The sequence below is a fragment of the Balaenoptera acutorostrata genome, chromosome 10 (assembly GCF_949987535.1).
Source record: "Balaenoptera acutorostrata chromosome 10, mBalAcu1.1, whole genome shotgun sequence".
Lineage (NCBI taxonomy): Eukaryota > Metazoa > Chordata > Mammalia > Artiodactyla > Balaenopteridae > Balaenoptera > Balaenoptera acutorostrata.
In genome coordinates, this window is record NC_080073.1 from 11,852,345 (window position 1) to 11,877,350 (window position 25,006).

The following is a 25,006-nucleotide window of genomic DNA, read 5'->3' on the forward strand; positions in this document are numbered from 1 at the left end:
GGTCCCTATAATGAAGGGGCTGGTAATAAAGAAAAATATCCTAGGCAAAGAAATAGGTGAGGGTGGGAGAAAAGACACCTTAGCCAAAACCCTTCTGATGTCTTACAGCTACACAATGGGGAACTCTTAGGGGGAAAAGGAAAATATTCTGTTTCTGGAGACGGCTCCAAGAATACTGAGCTAGGCGTGAGAAACAAGCAAGCGGATAGATTGGGGGGGGAAAAAGAAAGAAAAAAGAAAAGGTGGGGAGAGGAAGGAGTCAGGGAAGGGGGAGCGAGATGGCTGAGAGACAGGGGAATTAAAGAACACCATGGCAACAAGTCCGTCCACCTACCCTGGCCGCCCACCCACAGCCAGATTCTTTGCTGACGCACTTGAGAACAAGCTGGTTCCTACCAGCTCAGGAAGGTGAGCAAACCCGGAGAGCTCATTAAATCCCTTCTCAGCGACTCTTGTCTGCCTGCAGATAGTGAGCAAGGAGGATATAAATAGAAGTTATATAACATCTCTTTGTTGATTCCTGTGCTTACCAAAAAAATGCAGCATGACCTTGTTTTTTTTTCTGCAGCGTTTTCTTCAGCCTGCGGGTTGAGGACTTTCAGCCAGTTAGGGATCATCTTAAAGTTTAGAGAGTAGACTATAGATTTCCACGCTAAGGACACTCAGGAGGGCCATCCCAGTTCGGAACCCTCAGGATCAAGTCCTCCTCAGGTATAAAAAACAAAAAATCTACTTGCTGCAGAACAAAACTTTAAGGAATCTTGTGGTGCCCTCTGAGGACATTTCTGATGATGTCAGGAGTTGTGTTAACACCCAAGAGCAGAGAGCCGTGTGAAACCAAACACATGACTTGGGTTTCCAAAGGAGGTCAGAGCACTCAAAATACATACATTTAAAGCCATCTGATGGTTTCTAAATACCTCCAGGAAGACTCAGTTGTCTTTTTCTTTCTCAACAGGCAAGACAGTAAGAGGCCAGTGGAATGCAAAGGCCTCCTCCTTAGGGAGGCCAACAGAGGTGAGACGTGCAGAGGGAAACACCAACGGGAGGCCCTGAGATCTACCCCAACCCAGTCAGAGCCTCCAGCGCTGCCGGGGCTGCTGGACGGACTCTTGTTCTGGCATCTTCACCGGGAGGTAGCTTTAAAGGAGCGTGTGCTTACAGGCTGTGCTGCTGAACCCCCATTACTCTGCTATCTTGTCTAACCTAGTGATGCCACAAGACTCTTTCAAAAAACTGTTACCATGGGAACTTTTCCCTCTCAAGCATTTTTCAAGAAATGTTACAGGTGCTGGAGAATTCAATGCCCTTGGTCTCTGTAAGCATGTTCTGAGTCCTTGAACGTGTGGCTTCAACCGAGAGGACTTTCAAACCCATGACGCAAGGGTTTTGAACACAAGTCTCTTCAAGGGGTGCGGTTAAGCACACAGGGCATGGGTGCTATGATGGCCTGAGGCCCCACTAGGCACACAAATTCTGAACCACAGGGCCGTTAACACATCCTATCCGCTAAACAGAAGACCCCATAGGGATATAAGCAGCTCAGAGGGTGACCCCAATAAGGGATGCTGTGCCTATCATCCCTACCATGGGATTTCCCTTCTCATCAGAACTGGGAGGTGGTCAACAACACAACAAGCCATCCACCCAGGCAGGGCAAGAGTCACCATCCCCCACTGAACCCCTGGTCCTAGGTCAGCACATCAGCCCATCTCTCAACTGAGCCCTATTAGCCCAAGCCTTCTCCTCTTCTAAATTCCTGTGAGGAAAACACCATCGACCTTCTATAATATAAACAGCGCGGATCTGGTAGGAACCAATACACCCTCCTGCCCCGACGTGGCAATGTTGCCAGGTAACAATGTAGAAATACACTCAGAAAACTGTATGTGACAATATACAACCTCCGCTCTGCAGCTGATAACCGAGGGAGTGTTAAAACACCATGTTCTCTGAACACTTGGGCTCTTGGTGCAAAAAGAAAATTAAATGGGATATTTCCTCCTGTAAATATAAGACAGGCATACGGCTCACACACGCAGCCACTAACCGCAAATAGTAGAGGGGTTTGCCGCAGCCATTTGCAGTGCACCCCAGCTTTCACTCTCCTGCCCCTCCACTCCCCCCAACATGGATTCCAGAAAACTAAGAGAAACGTGACCAAGCACGAGCCTCTCCTGTGTTAGGGACAAGTTCACCTCTGACCAGAGAAAGGACACCAGTGGCAACTACAGAAAAACTCATACCTTATCATAAAACTGGGCGTGCTTCCATCGTGTGGTTCCTAAGTTGACTTAGAGAATTCACTGCATGACCAAGCAGTGACCACTTGCTTCTCAGATCAAATAACCAGCGCTGCCTACCGGCTCCCAACAATGACGAGGAAGATGTTGCTCTGGAGGATGCAAAGCACCACAGTGGATGTGAGGCGCTGATTAACTCCCTGGCATTGGACCCATGCAACTTCAAGGCTGTCCAGCATGGTAGAAAGTCAAGAGGTTTTTGAGGGAGATAGACCTGGGTACCGAATCTCAGCTCTGCTAACTGGGTGACTTTGCATAAGACCTCCCTCCATCTTTTGGGACTCAGTTTTCCCATCCAGAATTGGGGCTATCCCACCTAGCCCAGATCAAGTACATAGCAGCACCATGCGCTGTGCCTGCTCTGGAACGGGCACTTTATAAAGGCAACAGGTCCTTTCCTTTTCCTTCTGCAACACATAAACATTCTTCAACCTGCCCAAGACTCTAATATGGGGAGAATCCAGTGCGTGGAGCTTCTTCACGCAAAATGGGCAAAAGATGAGCTCTAATAAGCCTCACATTACACCAAAGTACATATGCTCCTTTAGATGTAAATGAAAATCAAAAATTGTAGCAGTATAATCTAACTTTTCTTAGGAGCCCTAATTCAATGAGCTGCCCTCTGTCTCCACGAAGTTATACAAGAGACCTTCCTTCCCATTAACTTTCATGGACCTGAGACCCTGGAACCCACTAGAGGGGAAGCAGCATGTGTGGCACATATAATTTTTATTTGGCAAATGGGATGCCCAGCCTGAAAGGTAAAGTCTTTCATGGTTCTCTTCTCCGTCACGCACAGGTCGGTGATATAACCAAAGCAAAGACACACAAGCCATCTCAGGACTTCTCTGGAAGGCAGACCGCCCTCCACAATGAGCCCACTAACAAAAAGAAGAACAAAGAGAGAGAAGCCATAAATTCTGCAGAGGGGCTGAGACCTCAGGCTCTTCTCTATATTTATTCATTACGTACAGATCAAGTTCCCTTTACCCAAAACAGGCAGAGACTTCCTTGGGGAACGTGGGGTTGAAACAAACCCTGATACAGCTACCAGCTACCTCTGTGACCCTAAGCAAGCAACTTGACCTCTCAGATCCTCTATTTCCCGCTGAGCAAAAAGGGGTCCAGGCAGTACCTGCCCACACAGGACCACCACGCAGAGTAAATGAGATCACGCAGAGAAAGCACCAAGCCTCGCTCCTGGCATGTGAGCGTTCAGACTTTGGTACTCATTATTATTACCACCAACTATAGTTACTATAAAGAAGAAAAGAAGGAAAAGATCCATCAAGAATCTCTGGCATCACAAGAAGATTTCTCCAAATTGACATTATATGTTTCTGGGGCTTCCCTGGTGGCGCAGTGGTTGAGAATCTGCCTGCTAATGCAGGGGACACGGGTTCGAGCCCTGGTCTGGGAAGATCCCACATGCCGCAGAGCAACTAGGCCCGTGAGCCACAACTACTGAGCCTGCGCGTCTGGAGCCTGTGTTCCGCAACAAGAGAGGCTGCGATAGAGAGAGGCCCGCGCACCGCGATGAAGAGTGGCCCCCGCTTGCCGCAACTGGAGAAAGCCCTCGCACAGAAACGAAGACCCAACACAGCCAAAAATAAATAAATAAATAAATAAAATTTAAAAAACAAACAAACAAACAAACAAAAAAAAACATTATATATTTCCCTTGGGTTCAGATAAACTTAACTCCTTCTCTCACCTAAAGAAAGTGCCTCTTTAAAATTGTGATAACCGTTAACAACACATTTTCACCTTTCACATCCTCATGTTTATATTGGGAAAAGAACAAGACGACAAACGTAACATGGTGGACACAAAGAGTCCAGACTTTGATTCATTCAGGGAACATTTATTGAGCACCCACCATGGTCCAGGTGCTGGGAAGTAAGACTGAGGCTTGACCCTGGGAGAAACTACACTCTTGGGTGGGGGGAGGGGGGAGGAGAGGAAGACATACAACCAAAAAGAAACTGTGAGCAATGACTACATATTAGGCACCATTCTGAGCTGCTGTGTGCTTTCCATATATTATCTCATTTAATCCCCAGAGTAGCCCTACAGAGCAGGATTCTCTACGTCTATTTGTTACGTACAGATTGACTTCCCTTCATCTAACACATGCAGAGACTTCTCTGGGGAACCTGGGGGTGAAGACAGACTTGATCTCTGCCTCCTCGGGTCTTACAATGAGCCTCCCTTTCAAGAGTGGTGATTGCTAAGTAAATGAACTGCCCAGACAAAGAGACCACTACCTCTGCCTCAGGGGATCAAGAAGTTCCCAGAGCAGGAGACAATTTAAACAGGGCTCGGGGAGCGTGCCAGGCAAAGGGAAGGTGGGCACGTCCCACACGGAGCAGAGGCATCTGAGTACACGGCCAGGGCCGGGCAAACGAGCAGGTTGCAGCCACAGGACAATGAACGCGGGGGTGAGTGTGGGAACCCAGGCAGGGCCAGGCACGTGGGCGCCAGTGGATCGCAGACACATGGCGGTGGATTTGGTCCTCCGCGGAAGGCTGTTAGGACAGGGAATGAGGTGGTCCGGCCTTCATCTGGGGGGGAGGGGTGGGCACCACTGACAGCAGTATGGAAGAGAGAAATGTCCAGAGGCAGGGACGCCCTGAAGAGCCCATCTCAGGCTCAGAACTCAGGTGGCCCGTGCTGGCAGATGGTATAGGATGCTGGTCAGGGGCAGGAATTCTGAACCCAGAGCGCCTCGTTTCCAACCCCAGCTCCCCCAGCCCCAGCCGGGTCACTCTGGGCATGTCATGTAGCCTCCAGGTGTCAACTGTCTGGCTTATTACAAGTCTGAACTAAGTCCTGACTATTAGAATACTGGGAGGTAGAGTGGACGCAGAATGAGTTCCTGATGAAAACCAAGAGGGAGGAGACGGATGACATCAAGGTTTCCAGCTCGGGTGACTGCAGAGGTGGCGGTGGGAAGTCCACTGACCTAGATACAGAACACAAGAAGGCCGATGGGGTGGAGGACTGGAGGTGATGGGCGAGGTTGGGGTCGCATGAACTGAGAGTTAACACAGGTGGAGACGCCCAACGGGGATTTGCGCAGAAATCTGGAGATGATCACGGAGGTAGGGCCAGGAGCTGTTGGCATAAATGGTAGCTGGGAACCATGGGGATGGATGAGGTCACCCAGGGAGCTTGGAGAAAAAGACGACAAACAGGCTGGAGACCAGGTGCCAGCGTCTCACGTATTTGAAGGTTAACTGTATGTGTCCCAAGGAGTCCCTTGTTCACCACGAGGAAAACCTCCAGAGGAAGCACAGAAATAGCACAGCGTCAGGCCAGCAGGAAGTGACTGACGTAAAATGTGGCACCCTGGGGTGGACGGTCAGACAGGGCTTCCAGATGAAAACTCTGGACTCCTGAGCCACGTATACAAATCCCCTCGGGAAGGAGCTGACCGAGTCTGCCTTCCAAGTCTGCGTTAAAAAGTGGTAAGCAGGGCGATGGAATATGTTCCCGCAAAGGCAGTAAAGGGAAAGGGGAGATCACCCCTCCAATCAAAAAAGGAAAGAAAAAGTAGAGGCCTCTCTTTCCCTGAATTTCCATTTATTAGCTGAGTAAGTGGCCAGACTCTCAGGGGACTTAGGATATTAGTCATCTGGTGAATATTTACCACAAACCTATCACTGCTCTACCAGGGGGTGAAGAACGCAGAACAGAGGGATTAAGACATGGTTCTTTTCCTTAAGTAGCTTCCTATCTCGACAGCAAAGATTCAACAAACCCTGGGGCTGGCAGAGGCTTTCCATAAAGGTCCAAATGGTAAATATTCTAGCATTTGCCAGCCATTCGGACTGTGGTGCAACTCCTCAGCTCTGCCCCAGCAGCGTGAGAACAGCCAAAGACAACACTAAAGGTTATTGTAAGGCTGGCTGTGTTCCAGTAAAACTTTATTTACAAAAGCAGGCGTCAGGCTGGATTCGACCCGCCGGCCATAGTTTGCCAATCCCTGGACCAAGGTATCAAAGCCAACGGAGGAGAATTTGGTGTCAGCTTAGAAGTTCATAAGAGGCACTCCATCCTCAGAAGTCACTAAGGAAAGTTAGGAAGAATGCAGACCTCTTGCTAGAGCTGAAGGAAGAGAAAGAAAGAAGGACAATTTAGTCTTGTGGATTTAATAGGATACAATGAAGGCATAGTGACAACAATTTTCCACTCTTCTCTGACATTTTTTTCTGCTCCTCAGTCAAACTTTGGAGACCATGGAAAACCCGAGGTTTCCTCTGAAGATATCTCCTCTTAGAAACGAATTCCTGCTTATGGGTTTTCTAGGAAGCAAGAAGATTAACACTTTGTATCCAAAGATCTCCCCCCAACTCCCTAACGACTGCAGTCCTGTTAGGGAAGGCCAGAAGAGCAGACGTGTGGAACTGTCCACTTCCGCCTACACTGTTGGCTTTGCCACTCAGGAAAGACGAAAAGTAACACTGGGTCTCCAGTTCCTCTACAGGCACGAGCCGGCGGGCACATCTTCCCCTCGGACCACCGCAATAGGACTGTGCTTCTCAAACCCAAGTGACAAGGAACATGCTGACCATCGTTGCAGTAACGTTTTGTCCTGAACTGCAGTAGGTCCATGCATCATCCAGGCCTCACATCACTTGGACAGCTGGGGGCGTTCATTCAAGTCTTATATTCCCAACAATGGGAACTACTTTTGGATTTTGAGTCTTCACTGCAAAACCTTGGTCTAGACCAATAATCCTAAAAGACTCTTGTTCAGTGACACACCAGTTTCCTGGGAATGGAGAGGAAGGGCCTATGTCCAAGGATGACTTAGACCAAAAAGTAATAATAAAAATAATAATACAGAGAAGGAAAGAAAAAGTCCTGGGTCAGGGAGCAGGTAACCGGACTGCCTGTTGCTTTCTGCTTCACCCAGACCGTCCGGCAGTGTAAGGAACCAGGACCCGAAGCAATGAAGCCTCCCAGCCTCCTGGACCTCTAAAGTTACCTCCAACACAGAACGAGTGAGAGCGACGTAGGTGAACAGTGTGTGAAAACAACATACAACAGCACACCCCCCCAGGCCCACTGCAACATCAACCACTAGACTGAAGCAAAATATCAGCAGTTGGATTTTTGAAGGAGAACGAACTGAAGAAAACAAAGCTCATTTTAAAATAATAAAGACCGTATTAACACAAAAAATCACCACCTCGTTTTGAGATCCTTTTATGACCTGGGCACTGAGTGAGGCGCTTTCGGTGAATCACCCTGTCCGACCATCCCAGGAGCCCTGGGAGGTGGGGACGGACACCGTCCTGCTCCCCAGGCAGGAGCTGGGCTGGGGGGTCAAGGACTTTCCCTGAGCCCTGGGGTGGGAGGTGAGAGGCAGGGCTGGAGGCCTTCGTCCCTCCATCAAACCAGCTCCAGGGCAGCGGCTCATTCCTGCAGCCGCGCCCTCTACCCTCCATGTGACCCTGTTTAATCCTCTCAATAACTGCATAAGGAAGGGACTCAGTTTTTCTAACTCGTGTTTTACAGATGAGAAAACTGACTTTCAGAGCATCCTGAGAAAGTCCAAGGTCACCCCACTGGCGGGGGCAGGGCCGGAATTGTAGCCCAGGTATTTCCACTCTGGAGGCCAAGCTCCCTCCCCTGTCATGCCTGCCCTTCTGGGCAGTGTCCCCCGAAGTCCCTGACCCCACGCCACCCGTTCTCCAAGGAGGGCCGACTGGCAGCGCCTGCAGCCCTCCCTGAACCAAGACGGGCAGCTTCGCCGTCCAGACCCCTGGTGGCTTCAGCCAAAGGGCAGAGGGGGCCGGGCCACCTGCCTTCCTCTTATTGTCATGGCAACGGCTCCCACACCCCCCAGGCTGGGCAGAAAGCAGTCTCCTGACTCCACTGCTGGCCGTGCTCTTCTCCCACATGGATAAAACCCGAGGTCAGAAAACACCGCTCCCGAGTGACTCATTTCTGACTTGGCTGCCAAACACAACACCCTTTTACGTAACTCGCTTGCACACCAGTCTCCTTCCTCCTCCTCCTCGGGGTAGCTGTCCTGTCAAACCAAGGCTGATCTTCCTCACCAGCTGGCCTCCCATCTCCCGCAAAGGCAAAGCGAAGCGCCCTTCCTGCCCCGCATCTCCGCTCACTGGGGTCAGGGGTGGCCTCCGGTCCAGCGTGCTCCCTGCTCAGTGCCTTCTTGCGGTCACTTCTTCTGGAAGGGGTGGGAGATTTCCTATCGAATACTGGCTCTTGGGCTGATGACTTAAGCCAACCACAAAAAATAAGTGTGTGGCAAGGGAAAGGCCCCTGGACGAGGGACCTCTCTCTCTCTCAGCTGAATCCGCAGCCAGCTTCCTGACAGAGCACTTCTCACTTTTTCCAACTCGAGCTGTGTACGTGCGGAAAAGAAAATCCTTTCTGGGTGTGTCTGTAGGCTAGACTTGGCATGGGAAGGGCCGTGGGCAGCCATTTGATACATACAATTCACTGGGCTTCTGCAACCGGAAGCAATTAGTCCACAAAAAAATTTTATTTTCGATCTTTTCCCTTCATTTGCTGTGAGGTTCTCTATGGTCATGACAGCACGTACAGCCCCAAACATCTGTATGTGCTTAAAAAAGAAACCCAACACTGGGTATGTTCAAAGATACATTCTACTCCTCCTCTTCCCCCAGGTGAGAGCTGTCTCTGTCCTCCCGAAGCGAAGAGGAAGTGGAGGAACATCCCCCGGGTGCCGGTGGGGACATCTCAGGAGGAAGAAACACAGAAATTGGCAAGGACGCGAAGGACGGATATGCAAGTGCCATGAGACTCACTGAGCCCTGCGTGTGCCAAAAATTAATTCATAAGCAAATGCTTATTTCATAGTTTCCCACTTGCTACAAAACATCAAGCGGAAAGATTTCTTCTGGGGGCTGGCAGGAAGTAGGTGGCATGAGAGAGGGCAGAGAGAAGGCAGGAGTTACTCTTTTTTTTTTTTTTTAAATAGATCTTTATTGGAGTATAATTGCTTCACAATACTGTGTTAGTTACTGTTCCACAACAAAGAGAAGCAGCTATATGCATACACATGTCCCCATATCCCCTCCCTCTTGAGCCTCCCTCCCACCCTCCCTATCCCACCCCACTAGGTCATCGCGAAGCACAGAGCTGATCTCCCTGTGCTATGCTGCTGCTTCCCACCAGCCAACTATTTTATATTCGGTAGTGTATATATGTCGATGCTACTCTCACTTCGCCCCAGCTTCGCCCTCCCACCCCGTGTCCTCAAGTCCATTCTCTTTGTCTAACTCTTTATTCCTGCCCTGCAACTAGGTTCCTCGGTACCAATTTTTTTTTTTTTAGATTCCATACATATGTGTTAGCATACGGTATTTGTTTTTCTTTTTGACTTATTTCACTCTGTATGACAGACTCTAGGTCCATCCACCTCACTACAAATAACTCAATTTCATTTCTTTTTATGGCTGAGTAATATTCCATTGTATATATGTGCCACATCTTCTTTATCCATTCATCTGTCAATGGACATTTAAGTTGGTTCCATGCAATCCCTATCAAACTACCAATGGCATTCTTCACAGAATTAGAACAAAATAGTTTACAATTAATATGGAAACAGAAAAGACACCGAATAGCCAAAGCAATCTTGTGAAAGAAAAATGGAGTTGGAGGCATCAGGTTCCCTGACTTCAAACTATACCATAAAGCTACAGTAATCAAGACAGTATGGTACTGGCACAAAAACAGAAATATAGATCAATGGTACAGGATAGAATGCCCAGAGATAAACCCATGCACATATGGGCACCTAATTTACAACAAAGGAGGCAAGAACATACAATGGAGACAAGACAGCCTCTTCAAAAAGTGGTGCTGGGAAAACTGGACAGCTACATGTAAAAGAAGGAGTTACTCTTAAAGAGAAGCTTGATCCCACGGCTCAACGATGTCACCCATTCCTGGAGAACCCCAGGGTAGTGGTACCATCTCTTTGTTCCTGTAAGCAGAGGGTTCACCATGAAGCCTGAGCCACTCTGACAGCACCCAGGTAGGAGAAGTTTTGGAGGCAATATCTATCTTCAGACATTGTCACCATCAGAGAAGCCAGGGCAGGGACAGAAGATATGGGAAGACTTGGAGTCCACTATGCCAGGCCAGGAACTATCCCCAATTCAGCTTCCAGGCATTTCAGGGCTTAAGTGATGGTGTGACAGATTACAAGGTTTCAGACTAAGGGCAATTCTCTGCGTGAGGGTTCCTAGCAAGCACTGTAGGTCCTTAGTTTTGGACTGCTACAAATGGAATCCCTCTGAGGTCTGGACAATGAAGTTTAGAACTTCTGAAGAACTCTGGTCCCCAGTGACCTTATCCTCAGTACAAGGGTGAATTTTCACACACCATCAAAAGGGGAAGGACAGGAGTCGACACTTCTGCAAAAATGGGATTGAACTTCCAGAGAGAACTGAGCTCCTCCATCACAGAGACAATAGTGTCTCCCTTTCTTGCCCAACTCAGGGGCTTGACCGACCCATGGCAGGTGCTCAATCAACGATAACAAGGGTGTGCGGAAGCCAGCCTCCCTCTCTGCTTAGTGCACAAACTCTACTCACAGCAAGAGGTGCCGCTCCTCTCCCCTCCTTCTGGAGCCGAGCCAGTCTCACGACTGGCTTTGACCAGTAGAACATGGCAGAAGTGTTGTACCATGGATTCCAAGCCCAGGCCTTAAAATGACTGGTAGCTCCCACATCCTACTCCCCAAAACACTGCTTCTTAGAACCCAGCCACCATGCTCTAAGAAGCCCAGACCACATGGAGGAGAACCAAGGGCACAGCCCCCACTCAGCAGCTAGCTGGGAGGTAGCACCAGTGCTACAACCATACAAGTGGCCATCTTGGCCGCTCCAGCCCAATCAAAGCCCTGATGACTGCAGCCCCAGCCAGGATCACAAAGGGCAGAACTGCTTACTGCTTGTATGATGAGGGGCGAGTTCCTTAGCTATTCTGGGCTTTAGTCTCCTCATCTGAAAAATGAGATAATCATGGCACCTACCTCTTAGGGAGACTGTAAGAATTAAATGAGATGATACATGAGAAACACGTAAGCATAGTTCCTGGTCCACAGTAAGCCCTTAATAAATGCTGGTTAACCGTCATCATCATTATGGTTTTCACTTTAATTTTTTAATGATCATACAGTAAAACTGACTTTTTTGGTGTGCAGTTCTACAAATTTTCACACATGTATAGATTTGTGTGTCCAAAGCAGGACACACAACAGTGGCATCACCCAAAAAACTCCTCTGTGCTATTCCCTTATAGTCGGATTCTCCCCTCAGCCCTAGGCTGGCGAACACTGATCTGTTCTCCATCACTACAGCCTTGTCCTTTGAGAATGTCATACAAATAGAACCATCCAGGGCGTCGCATTCTGAGACTGGCTTCTTTCACTCAGCATAATGCCTCTGAGGTGCACCCACGTAATCGCATTTATCAATAGTTCATTCCCTTTTATTGCTGAGTAGAATTCTGTTGCACGGACGTACCACAGACTATGCAATCACCGTACTGTAAATAATTATTTTCACAAGCCAGGGAAGAAAGGCTACAGAAATGGAGCCAGCCGGCCATCACTACTGGATTCTGAGTATTTCTGGAAAAACATCTAATAATTTCTAAAAAGTCCTGATTCAAAGCAGTAAGGAACCCAGGAGTCCACCTGCATGTATGTCTCATGACAGATACACACAGGAACAGAAACCCAGGGGTGACTTCCCTAATCCCACACAAAACTGGGTTGGGAAGCAGATCTCACTCCCCTTCTTCTCCACGTGAAGCCTGCTGTACATCCTGGGAGGAGGCGCTAGTAAAGGTAAGGGCTCTTCTGCAGCTGTCTCCTTGGAGAAGCAGCACACAGCTCTGGAACTGTGCAGCGCTGCATGCCCCACAGCGACTGCCCTTTCTACCACCTGTACCTGAGAAACACGAGTCCAGGGGAGCCCACCTGGATTCCCTTCCTGGGACTGGGACACATCACGCTGAACAGGAAGGATGGCGGGCAGTGCGCCCCAGCTGCGACCTACCCCGCCTGTAATGACTGACAGCCTTCGGCGATCATCAGCAGTCACAACTGCAGCCGTCACCCAACGCACACTAACTTCCCAGCTGCTCTTTTACTACTTTGAACCGGCTTCTCTAAAGCAAAACAAAACTGAATCACACTCCCCCTGGGACTTCAGGGTGTCTGTGCTTAGCTGGCCCCAGACAACTTGAATTCCACATCATTTTCTCTGGAGAAAGAGAAGCTCAGGGCCAAGCCAGCTCCAGGCTAGAATGAATTTTCCTGGAACCACAGGTTTCTAACGAGGCAGTGGGTGAAATCCTCCCAGCAACCCCTGAAATCACAGACGGAGAGAGAGGAGAGAGAGATGCGGCGCGGGCAGAGCCAGCACACGCTCCATGCTGTGCCCTCCCAAGCTGGCAGGGGGCTCGCGGGCCGCCCCATCCAGGCCCACCCAGCCATCAGCACGCTGGCTCTTCCAACAGACGGCAGCTCCACTCCCCCGAGAGGCTGCGACTGGGGCTCCACCGTGGCATTTCATCTGGAGCCTGAGCATATGAGTAATAAATGTGTGAAAACATGAAACTAATATTCATAATTACTTTACAAGATAAAGAACTTGAAGGAAAAACAGCTTCTGTGTGCCTTGCCATCACCATCAGGGGTACGCTGTGAAAAACACAGCATCTCGCCAGAAACTCAGACTGCGCCGTGCCAGCCGGGCTCGGCGCCGGCAGCCCTCAGTCTCCTCGAGCCCTCCCCGGGCTTCATTACTCCTTAATTAACGGTGTCTTCTTGTGTCCAGTCATCCAGACTCGGTAAAGCCTCCGGAGCCAAGTGGGGGCCCTCTGACCTTCTCGCTTCTGGCATCCAATCGGGTGACACTTTGGCCAACATGCATTAACTATAAATGGGTCCAAGGCACCAGCCTTGAGGAGGAAGCGAGCATTGGAGAGTCTCCATTCATGACGTCCTGTCCCCGCCAGGCTCAGGATACTTTTCCTGCTTTATTGAAGTATAGCTTTTGTATAGTAAAGCACACCAATTCTAACTGTATGGCTCACAGAGTTTGAAACAGATTTATACCTACGTAACTACCAACATGTAGCCCATCATTTCCAACACCCCAAAAGGCCCCCTATGCCCCCTCCTAGAAAACATCCCGCCCTGCGATAGGACCAATTCTATCATACATTTATTTTGAATTCAGGCTTTCATTAGCTCTCTCCTAAATAACTTCTGATTAACCTTTAAATTATTGGACTGCCTCCTTCTAGGCCCTGCTCTCCTCAATTTATCTGTCAGATTCATAGTCCTATGTTATAGCCCCGAGGCCCCTTGGGGGGCTGCCTGGCCCCCAACATACCCTAACCCCCTTTCACTCTCCTCCGCCGGCTGGGCTCACTCTGAAGGACCCCAGCCCTGTCCTGTGAGCACGCCTTCCACTCTTGTGTCTCTGGGCCTTCTCGCCCTGCGGCATGGTCCAGCCTCCCCACGCCCCAGCTCTGTGCACAATTTCCAACTTTCAGACCCACACCCATCCTTCAAAGCCCATGTCATCAAAAAACCTTTCACTGACTCCTCACATGGCTGCCGTTACTTCTTCCTTGGAGGGTCCGCAGTATCTTTCCTGCCTCCTGGATGGCACTACACATCATTCTTGAGACACAGCTTCCTATGTGCATGCATACTAAGTCTTATATCCTTGCTCCATTTTTAATTTCTTGAAGACTGGGATTAGCAAACTAGCAACTTTTTTTTTTTTTTTTTTTAATTGAGGAGGGGAAGGAATAACCTAAGGTTTCCAACTTCTTATCTGGCCAGTAGGAAAAAAACCCCAACCACTATCAACACCACTTCATTTAAGAAAAGACATCAGAGATTAAAAAAAAAAAAATTGGACAGGCTATAACCTCAGAATAAAATGGTCAGATGGGCCTTCAAACTGATACATTTGGTTTATGAAACACTGACCACATCGCCCTTGTTTCCACACTTGGCTGTGCCTGGAGAAAATTCTCATAGACCGACCGGCCCCAGTGTCTGGAAACCACTGCCCTGAAGTCCCTAGTTCAGCGTCGTGTACACAGCAAGTGCTCAATTAATGTTTAGTTTGACTGATCTAGTCTCTGGGAATCACATGGTTCAGAGACCAGGAGAGTTTCAGCCCTGCTTCCATGCCAGCGCACGCACCCGGACAGCAGGACCACGGCAGCGGGCGAGCGAATCCTCGTGATCAGAGGACCTGCAGGACCCACCCACGCGCACACGCATGGTCAGACTCATGCGGGACAAAATCAAACGGCAACCCCACATGTTACAGGTCACAGGTGCCCGTGTGACAGCTCAGTCGTGCAGCGGACTCTCCCACGGGCACAAATCTCAACTGAGGGCAGCGCACATATGAACGTCAGAAGTGTGTGTTGGGGCGTTTGGGCTGGAGGGCGAGGAGACAGGGCCGCCGCAGTTGCCATGTGGGGGGTGTGGGGGCGCACAGGGCACCTGGCTGCAGGAGTGAGTGGGGCTGAAACCCAGGTGCCCTGGCTCAGGCCCAAGAGAAGAAATGCCCTTTTTAAATTTGCACAAAGAAACAAAACTTCATTAATCCAGATTCTGAAATTAAATTCAAGACCAAGAATATATGGTCAAGGCTTCCCTGGTGGCGCAGTGGTTGAGGGCCCACCTGCCAATGCAGGGGTCGCGGGTTCGAGCCCTGGTCCGGGAGGATCCCACATGCCGCGGAGCAGCTGGGCCCGTGCACCACGGCTGCTGAGCCTGCGCTCTGGAGCCCATGAGCCGCAGCTGCTGAGCCCGCGTGCTACAATTGCTGAAGCCTGCACGCCTGGAGCCCGTGCTCCGCAACAGGGGAGGCCACCGTGGTGAGAGGCCCATGCACCGCGGCGAGGAGTGGCCCCCACTCACCACAGCTGGAGAGGGCCCATGAGCAGCAACGAAGACCCAACACAGCCAAAAGTAAATAAATAAAATAAATAAACTTATTTTTTTAAAAAAGAAATAATACATTTAAGTAGGGGACCAAACATCCCAGCGTATACCTGCTGACCCAGCATAATAATTGATGGCATTAAAAAAAAAAAAGAATATATGGTCAAGTCAAATATATACATAAGGGTGAACTTTATGGTATATGAATTATATCTCAATCAAAAGCTGTTATCAAAATGTGTGTGTGTGTGTGTGTGTGTGTGTATGTATACACACACACACACACAGCTAAGTAAACCCTTATTCAAAGCCAACAAAGAACAAAGAATGCATGAAGAAGGGAGTATCCAAAATATTTTAAAATATTTAAAGGAATCTTTTTAACTGCCATGTCCATATGAAAATTATGTATATATTATTAAAATTCATTAAAATTGCTTCTTTAAGGACTTCTACTCAGAATTCTACTTCCTATTGTTATTTTAAAATATGTGTCATAACAAGCCAACAAAAAGTCATCTATTTATCTTTGACTAACCTAGCCTGGCTTTCCCCTATTAGCTCCTATTAGTTCAAACTGGTTCAGTTTTATTGAGCTTTTCAGTTAAAAGAAAGAGAAATATATAGTTTGCAAGAGCTGCAAGGTCCATAGATGTAACAAATCTAAATAGCACACACAGTCCAAACCCCTTCTGGTCATCAGGTGATGGGATCCTCTATGATCTTGGATAAAAACTGTAAATATAATTCATGCAATCATTCATGGGGCAAACATTTATGGATTATCTATTATGCTCCAAATCCTGGGCCAATTTTCTTCACACATCCTCAGCATTTTATCAGTTTTTGAATGTAACTCATGTTTTAGAACCAAGTCTGAATTATGACAGGATGACCACAGCAAGATATCAAAAGAATTCGCTTTTCACAACAAAACAATTTTGTGCCCTAAGAATGAGCTCTCTCTCGTACAGGAGTCTCAGCACCGCCCAGTACCTGGTTCCCTGAATGAAGCCTCCTCCTGTTCAGCAAGGACGCCCCATCGGCAGCGAAGCTGCCTTCTTACCTGTATGGTGGTGTTGCCTCCTTCCAGCAGGGCGATGGCCAGGAGAATGCTTTCATGGAACACTCGATCGCTGGATGCGTTCATTATGAGGTCGATGACCAGATTGGAGGCCCCCTCCTTGTCAAGGTGGCACTGAACCTCGGCCAGGCTCATCTCCCCCCTGCTCATGGAGCTGGACCCGGAACCTCCCCCTAGGAAGATGGAACATTGCTCTTATCAACCACAATCAGAGCAGTTAACATTTATTGCACACTTAGCGCGTACCAACACTTTGTGCCCTCAACACTTTAATGATACTATCTCTTTGAACCTTCTTAACAAGCACAAAGGAAGGTACTCGTTATTAGCACAGAGATGAAGTCACTCGTCCAAGGACACCCAGTGCAGCTTGGAAGTAACAGAGGTGGAACTTGAATGGAGGCGGGTAAGATGAAGGAAGAATAACACATTTCAAGCAAGAGACTTAAAGCCATCCGGTCAAGACTCTCCCTTACATTAAAACGCAGTGACCTGGGCAGAATTATTAAGAACTGATCTGAGTTTAAGAGACAAACCGAACTTAAACACTTCTTAGAACTTAAACACTCTCAAGAAGCATAGCCTATAATGATCACTTCAGTCCTCTTTCTAAGAAACCCACCCTAGCCCCAAAACTCACCCTTTCACATACTTTGTATCTGTTCATTCATTCAATAAATATTTGACTCAGTGCTTGGCATGGAGCCAAGAGCTGGGGGTAGGGGAGTGAACCAAACAAAGTTCGCCTCCTCCCTGAGCTTCAGGTGAGAAGAATATACTTAGGAAGAGATGGCCTGTGCCATTTAGTGGAACAGATTCCAATCGTGTTTAGAAAGTGCCTATTCAAGAACTTGCACTATGATTGGTAAAACCCGAAATATTAATGTTCATGGGGAAATGGGGTGATCAATTAAAAAAAAAAAACATAAAAACCCCAGAAAATCATCTATCAGTCCCTCCCGGCAGAGTTCAATTCAGATGCCGCATCCTTTACATTGCTTTCCTTGACCTTCTAGAATCTACTGCATTTATAGTACAAGGTAGACACTGGGTGTCACATCTTCTCTCCGACAGCTTCTCAAAGCGGAACCTGTCTCTGATGCATTTCCAAACCCCCCTCCTGATATCGCTCCGGAGCCTCAAATGCTTGTTGAATGACTGCACTTCGGCGAGTAAAGAGAAATAGTTTGGAGATGCTGTGGGAAGAACTTCTGCTTGACGATCACTGGGAACGTTTGGATGAGAAGCTAAGGTCTGTCTCTGGGGTGCTCTGTGGGCAGATCCGCTCTACATTTCCATTTGGCGAGAAGCCCAAGATCCCTCCCCAGAGCTCGCCAGAATTAATTTATTAACCACTGCGTATCTCTGTGCCACCAGCAGAGTCCACCAAGGACCGGAAGTGCTCAAGAGTCATCACCATAGCCCGGGAATTAGGCAACTCACATTTGTGCTTTGAGCACGGAACTACTGGCCCCTCTTAAAACCAACACCATCGCCCACAGTTGAATTCAACGTTTTGGTAGCCTTTACCTATAATTGTGCTTACAATGTTTTGGGACTCCTTTCAGGATGTGTTTTTAAGCAATTCTTTACTGGGTTTTTTTTTTTTTTGCAGAAACCTAAGACTTTGGGGAGGCACAAAGCTTGGGCATTAGAATTAGATTTAATTAATTTAAAGCAGCTTTACATTACAGACCAGCCACTAACAAGCTCCCCTTTCCTCTGTTCAACAGGGATGACAGCAGTCCCTACCAGATAGTGAGTAACTCGGAGGAGAAAAGGAGATAAAGAAGGCAAAATGCTTGGGAAAGCCCTCGGCTCAGTAAGTGTATAATAAATGGTGGCTTTCGCCCTCCTCACTGCCAACAGCATACTCATTTTATGGGAAAACATGAGTCCTCATGGCCACGAGAAAATGTGTGATAAAGTCAAGTTCATTGAGTCATTCAAGTATCACCAAGAGGGTTGCTGCATGGGAAAAAGGGGCAAAACGCTCAGCCAATATCTAATTGTAGGGAAACATTTTTAGACACCAATTTGATGGTAGACCAAAGACAAAACACTTGCTAAAATAATACACTTGCAACCCAAATGCATCTGTTAGAGGTCCAACCTGCTAATCAGAAACACGCAGCTCTTGCGTGGCACACTCAGTTCACACGTGCAGCTAATTAGCACACCACGTGGCCTACCTCCTCCCCCGGGCTTGCCGGGTCCTCCTGGTGACAGCGGGCCATTGCCAAAGCTGGTCAGGCTCTCTCTTCTTCCTGAAGGTCTGACGTTTCCATAGTAACGGTTGACCAAAATCTGCCTGAGGGCCTCACCCTTAATTCAAACAGGATAATGAAATCAGGTTCTGAATTTAACGCATGACTGTGCTACTAATATTTAAAAAAAAAAACAACACAGAGCTACTCAGTTATAATTGGCTCAGTCTCACTCAGTGAAAAAATAAACTATTAATAAGAGCATTTGGAAACTCTAAAGTTAACTTCATCAGTGTTTTCTCAGGAAACCAGATCATAAAAAGGCATCAATCTAAAATATTAAATATCTGAAAGTACTCTCTCACACAGTGATAAAGACAGAACATTAATCTCGGAGGGTAACTAACAGGAACAAAAAACAAAACGAAACAAAAGAAAACCCCTTTGGGATAAGCCAATAAAATTCAGACAAACTGAAAAATTCACAGGTCATCCCCACAGCAATATGAAAATGTTACTCCAACCAGAGCATTTATCCCAAGGTCTAAAGAAAATCTCAACATATCAGAGTAATAGAGTAAATAAAACAATAAGCTGAAAGTAAGCCTTTCTTACAGAAATAGTCAATGGGCCACAGAGTGAAGAAAAAATAATGCAAGAGAAAATAAATTTCTGGCAGAGATCAGATATATCAATCAAAAAATAGACAGCATGGATAAAGTGACATTTGGGATTTGCTTTGAAGTAATACGGGAGGAGGGACTAGCTGAGTATAAATGAGACAAGACTGGGCATGAGTTGATAGTCAGAGAAGCTGAGTTATGAATGAGGGTTCTCGAAACTTCAAAATATGTATTTCAGATATTTTTAAACATTTCCATGATAAAAGCTTAAAAATACACATAAATATCAAAGGACTCCTGGGCAGGGGATATAACAAACTCTTTGCCACGATTCCAACCAAAAAAGAAAAAAACAAAAACACCGAACCAAAAAAACAACCTTGATTTATTCTCAAATACTACGCACATTGGTAAAGCAGCACAAAGCAGTAGGATTTATTCTCAGCTCTATTCCTCGTGCAGTCTTGCTGAGGGACTCCCAGACCACCTCCCAATCTGGAAGTTTCTACCAGTTAAAGGATATATGGATTTCCCCTGGACCCCTTCTCAAGGACAAAGCAGTTAAGTCCTGGAGTTCCTCTGGTACATCACTGAGAGGTTAGTGAGAAGTCTAGCAGAGAGAAGAGGTGCTGCAATACAGCAAGTCTCTAAAACAGAGACTCAGGAGTTCTTCTGAAGAGACCTGCCACTGTAACGGGAGCCAGTAGAGCTTAAAGTGATTTGTGAAGAGGCTCTAAGAATAGGTCTGGAGACTTCAAGGAGGGTGTTTGCAAAACAAGATGGGAGGGAGAAGAGTGTCCTAAGGGTGGTGGGGAGGCAAGGGGCCCCCTGAGGGAGTTGGGACCAGGGAAGAAGGACCAAGGCAGAAAACTCGTTAGTTCAGTTGTCAAAATGATGTGAGGTCCCAGGGCTACACAGCCTGGCTTTTCTCCTTTGTTAAATGCATGCTGCCGGTCAGAATCCAGGGAAAAATGGAGAGATGGGGTAAACAGGAGAGAGAGAAGGGGGGAAGGCAGTCCTGATTTTTAAATGAAAGTTCAGGCATGAAAAGAAATCTCAATTTTCCTCTCTCCGTTCCATCCACAAATACGTCTCTCATCGTAGTTAAGCAAGGGAGAATGCTTGTAACTAGGACATGAAACTCATTTCGTACTTCGACCACCAGTAAATTCAAGATTCCGAGAGTACTTTCAGAGAAGAGGCTATTTGTGATCTTTAAAAATACTTTCAACGTAAGCTGTTTTCAGTATAATATTCTTTAATGGCTTAGGAAACCACATTTTGGTATAAAGATATAGCTTTGCACCAGTACAAACGTTATCAACACTCTCCAAAGCAGTCATGGAGAGCATGGTGATTTTAAAAGGCTGACTTCATAAGAGAAACACAAATTTCAAAGGAATGGTCAAGAAAGCTGACTAAGAAAGAAAAGGGGGAAAGACAAGGTTACCTCCACGTTGAATGTAACAGTACATTAAATGCCATTTCCCTTTGTCAACACAGTGATGCATCTACTTGATTTTCTTTCTAAAGATACAGACTTTGAGTTCCCCCAGAACGGAGGGTTGGCAGGAAACCATCCCAGTTTTCTATGGGATCCTCTTGGGCACCACAAGAACATTGTTTGAGAGGTAAATGAGACCTGTAAGCTGCAGCCACAGAGAACAGCCAACACTGCCACTGTGGCAAGAACCTGGAAGACCACAGGGTTGATGGTCAAAGGCAGGTGACTGTCACCAGCCAACACACATGCATCCTTTAAGGGAAGACTCAACCACAGGCTTCACGCTACGATTCCACCTAGGACTGGAGTGGCTCAGTTAGAGTTTCCTCTCTTCAGGGTTTTGAGGGTCTCATCAGCAAGACCCAGGTCACTTTGCAATCAAGGAAGCAGGAAGTAGAGAAAGGAGCATATGCCGTCCGGGAACACGTGGACTCCAGGAACAGGAACTTCACATTTATGCAGCCTGGATGCCAACTGAAGTTACAAAGGGATCTCACATTACCATTTTGCCTCTCCTTGCACAGACAAACCCTAGCAGTTACCATAGCAACCGATGCATCAAATGGTACCTTTTCTCCCATAAGAGAATATCAAGAAATGTGTTCATTATGGAAAACACACACACACACGCTCCACCCTACAAACTTTTAATTTTTTCCCTCTTAATTATAAGGTTTTTGGCACACATGCACCTCACCATCACTCCACAAAAAATAAATTTTAAGGCAAGGGGAAAAAAGAGAACATGTGGGATTTGCTTTTTTAAAAAAAAAAAACAAAAAAAACAAGATGAGATTCATTCCCTTTCTGAAAGAATAAAGACTGAAAATTTTAGGTAAAAAAAGGGACAGAAAGAGAAAATGCATAAGCTTTATTAAAAGTGATGCAAATCCCTAGTGTGAAAACTTAGGTTCAAGGAAAATTCTGTTTTTCTGAGCTCGTGGTTTAATTTAGGAAAAATTAAAATCTGCAGAGAAAAGCCTTCCTAATCATCTTGATATAAATTACTCAACAGCACTAAGCTGTTCACGACGTACTGGGCTGAGAAAGCTGATTGCAGAGAAGGAAAAAAAGTCACTTCCCAAAAAACATCACTTCTCCAGCTCTCATATTTGGCCATGCAGCCTTTTCTTCAAAAAGAATACTAGTTTTCCCCCAGCAGTTTACACCTACAACATGCAAACAAATATCAGATGTTTGTCTCTGGTAAAAAATTCTACATTCCACACACATGATTACCTAAGACTGAGAAAAGACAAAGGCAAAGAGTTTCATTTGCAGTTAAGTGTCAGGTGAAAATGGTGAAAAAGGCAGGTCAGTGACGTGCAGTCAGAAACCAAGCTCCTGCCTTGCAAGTCAGTTCAAACGAGTTTCATTCTGTCAATTAAACTCGTGGCTAATGAACTGTGTGGGAATATAGCACAGCGTTGAACACAGCACTAAGAGTTAAGATCGCAAAGGAGAGAAAGAGTGACCTTTGGGCTCCCAGGTTCCAGACGCTTAAAAATCAGGTGCTTCAGAAAAGATTACCCTCTCACATGAGCAGTGAGCCTCTCACACCTTAGTCAGCACTAAGGCAGCACCTTGATTTAAAAATACCTTCCTTTTCCTACTCCGGTTGTCTGTCAAATCACTGCTGTGTCTCAGTCTGCAAGGCGACCCTGATCATTAATATCCCTTCTCAGAGTCCAGCCACCGTGCTAAGTGCTTCAAGGGCACAGCTCTGGAGAACAGTCATAAGGGATGGAGACGATTACCCGCATTCTACAGCAGGAGAAACTGAGGTTAAATAATGTGCCCCAAATCACACAGTGAGGGCCCGGCAAAGGCAGGCTTGAACCGGTTTCTAATTCCAAAGCTCATGCACTGGGGCAAATCAAACTTAGGGCACGAGAGACAGCTATGTGCCTTTACCAGCTACTTCTAAGACCCAGGACAATTCTTGAAGGACAGGCAAGGATGGAAAAAACAGGAATGCAAGGTGCCCTTCATCAATGAACGGCAGGAGACAATGGAAGCTGGTGAGGAAGGGCTGAATGCCAACTTCCTAGAAGAGCTTCTTTGGTCGTAGTCTGAGAAAGCACAATCGCAAGAAACAGGAAAGGACTCGAGATGTGCTGGGACTGCGCAGGGACTGAAAGCACGTGAGCAGAACAAAGGTGCCCCAGGCACCCACTCATCTCAGACGAACATTCTCCAGGACACTGGTGAACACGATTTCAGGGCACTACTTGCCACGACTGCCCATTTCCTAACCCTATGACTTGTGAAATGGAGGGGAAGGCTGTCTCAGTAGGTCAACATCAGCATTTATAAACATTTACGCGTTAACACACGTAAAAGTCTTAGCATAGTGATTGGCATATGATAGGCACCCAGAAAACCAGGATATCTGGTATTTTCCAGAAATGGGTAACATGCAATCAGTGGTCAGCATGCTAACGATGTATGTAGCCTTCTAGGAAATGGTTTAGCAATGCATAACCAGCACCTTAAGAAAGAATCTACCCGTTGGCCTAGAAATTCCCCTTTTATGAATCTATACACATATGTACACACTTGTTCATTTCCTCATCAAAGGAAAACATTACAAAGTACTCGTTAATTTGTGGAACTTTAGCCAGTTGTTAACTTTCAAAGACTATCAAAGAAAATGCTTAGATATATTAAAGGACAAAAGCAGGGAAGAAAAGTTATACACTTGGAAGAACCTCAGTGACAATGAAAGTGTATCTGTGTGTGTTGCCACACATTCTTACGTGTGCAAAAAGGGGGGCAGAAGAAAATATTAAATCAATAGCAGCTTTTATAGCTAGGTAGTGTAACTGTGAACATTTTTTCCATCATACTGTTTTTGTTTAGTATACTTTACCCATGATGATCATCCGTTACTTACAGGAAAAAAAAAAAAATTTGTTTTTAAGGCTACACTTAAGGAAAAAGCCACTCCAGGAGAAGAAGACAGGATGTGGAAAGCTGATTTGGTCGTTACTCGGGGACCGGCTGGGTGTAGTGCGTGAACAGGTAGTTTACAGGTAGAGTCACCAGTCAGTTTCATTTCTGTAAGTGGCTGTGATTGGTCCTGTGCCAATCGATGCTACACCAATGACAACAGCAAGCACCACCATCCGTCTTTGGGTCACAGCCTGTGGCTGTGGACAGTGTTGTGGTCATTAGCTCCCAACACCCAGGACTACGTACCCTTTTATGGTCCTCCAGTTGCCTCAGGGGTGGACTCAGTTCAAGCTCCTGCTAAGCAGGCAGAAATTCCATTTAAGTACGTACAACACTAGGGAGACACTCCCATCTCCAGGATCAGCCACAAATAAAATACACGGAGCATGCGTACATAGCGAAGACTGACACAGAAGGAACACAGGCCTGTGCGTGGCTTTCCCCAGACAGATACCAATGCTCCATTACTTTGGATACTGCTTAACAACTCGCCCATCCCCGACCCTCGGGCACCGTTTAAAATGAACAGGCACATGACTAATAGTTTTGGCCAATATTATTTTTTGCACAGATTATGAAAAGGAACTTCAATGTTAGGTACATTTACATGAACCCAAAAGGGGTTATAATGCAAGACTCAACCGGGCAGGTCCTTATATGACTCACACATGCATTACTGCACAGCACATGCGTGAGGACATCAATGCATACACTTCCAAACAGACACATACATGAGACCTCAGCTCTCCCCAGGCCACCAGCACACGGCATTCTAATCAAGGCTACTGATGCTGAAGAGCTCTGATTAGAATATTAGAGAATGATCATTACTAAGCATCCCCACTGGAACTCAGCTATTTGATAATCTGTTTCATTTCTAAGATCTCCTTTCAGATAAACTACACTTCATTTTAGCTTTGACTCCTGTGATTCTATAACTGTTTCTGAAAGTAAATTTTGATCCTTGGAAATATGCCTCCCCAAAAAGCTTCTCTGTAACTTTAGATGTCTTAATTAATTCTAGTCCCTCATTTAGCAAGCTGAGTTAGCGACAGGAAGAACAGAAACAGTGTACTGTGAAACTACAACTTTATCAGTAGCTTCACCAAAACTATACATGAATATCCAAAACTTCAAATTCACTTCATCTCTGCACAGAACCCAGAGTTCTATTTTGTGTAACAGCAGAAAGGCCTGGACGTTCCAGCATTTCTCAACTGAACATTTCAAGACAGAGATGAACGGTTTTGTATGAAAACCTTTGGAGAGTCACGTGCCCTCACCTGCAAGACCCTGTGGTTTAAGCTCCAGCAACTAAGAAGTTTCCTCCTAC

The 25,006-nt window shown here is 46.7% G+C and overlaps 1 protein-coding gene across 1 annotated transcript in view; it reads right to left on the reverse strand.

Annotated features, from left to right (window-relative positions):
- Positions 1–25,006, reverse strand: part of ITPR1 (inositol 1,4,5-trisphosphate receptor type 1) — a 320,598-nt gene that overhangs the window by 85,999 nt on the left and 209,593 nt on the right. Inside the window, exons 42-44 of the mRNA XM_057554628.1 lie at positions 23,920–23,970; positions 18,577–18,709; positions 16,367–16,557 (exon numbers count right to left, since the gene is read on the reverse strand). Coding sequence (XP_057410611.1) covers positions 16,367–16,557; positions 18,577–18,709; positions 23,920–23,970 — 375 coding nt within the window. The remainder of the gene's footprint in view (positions 1–16,366; positions 16,558–18,576; positions 18,710–23,919; positions 23,971–25,006) is intronic.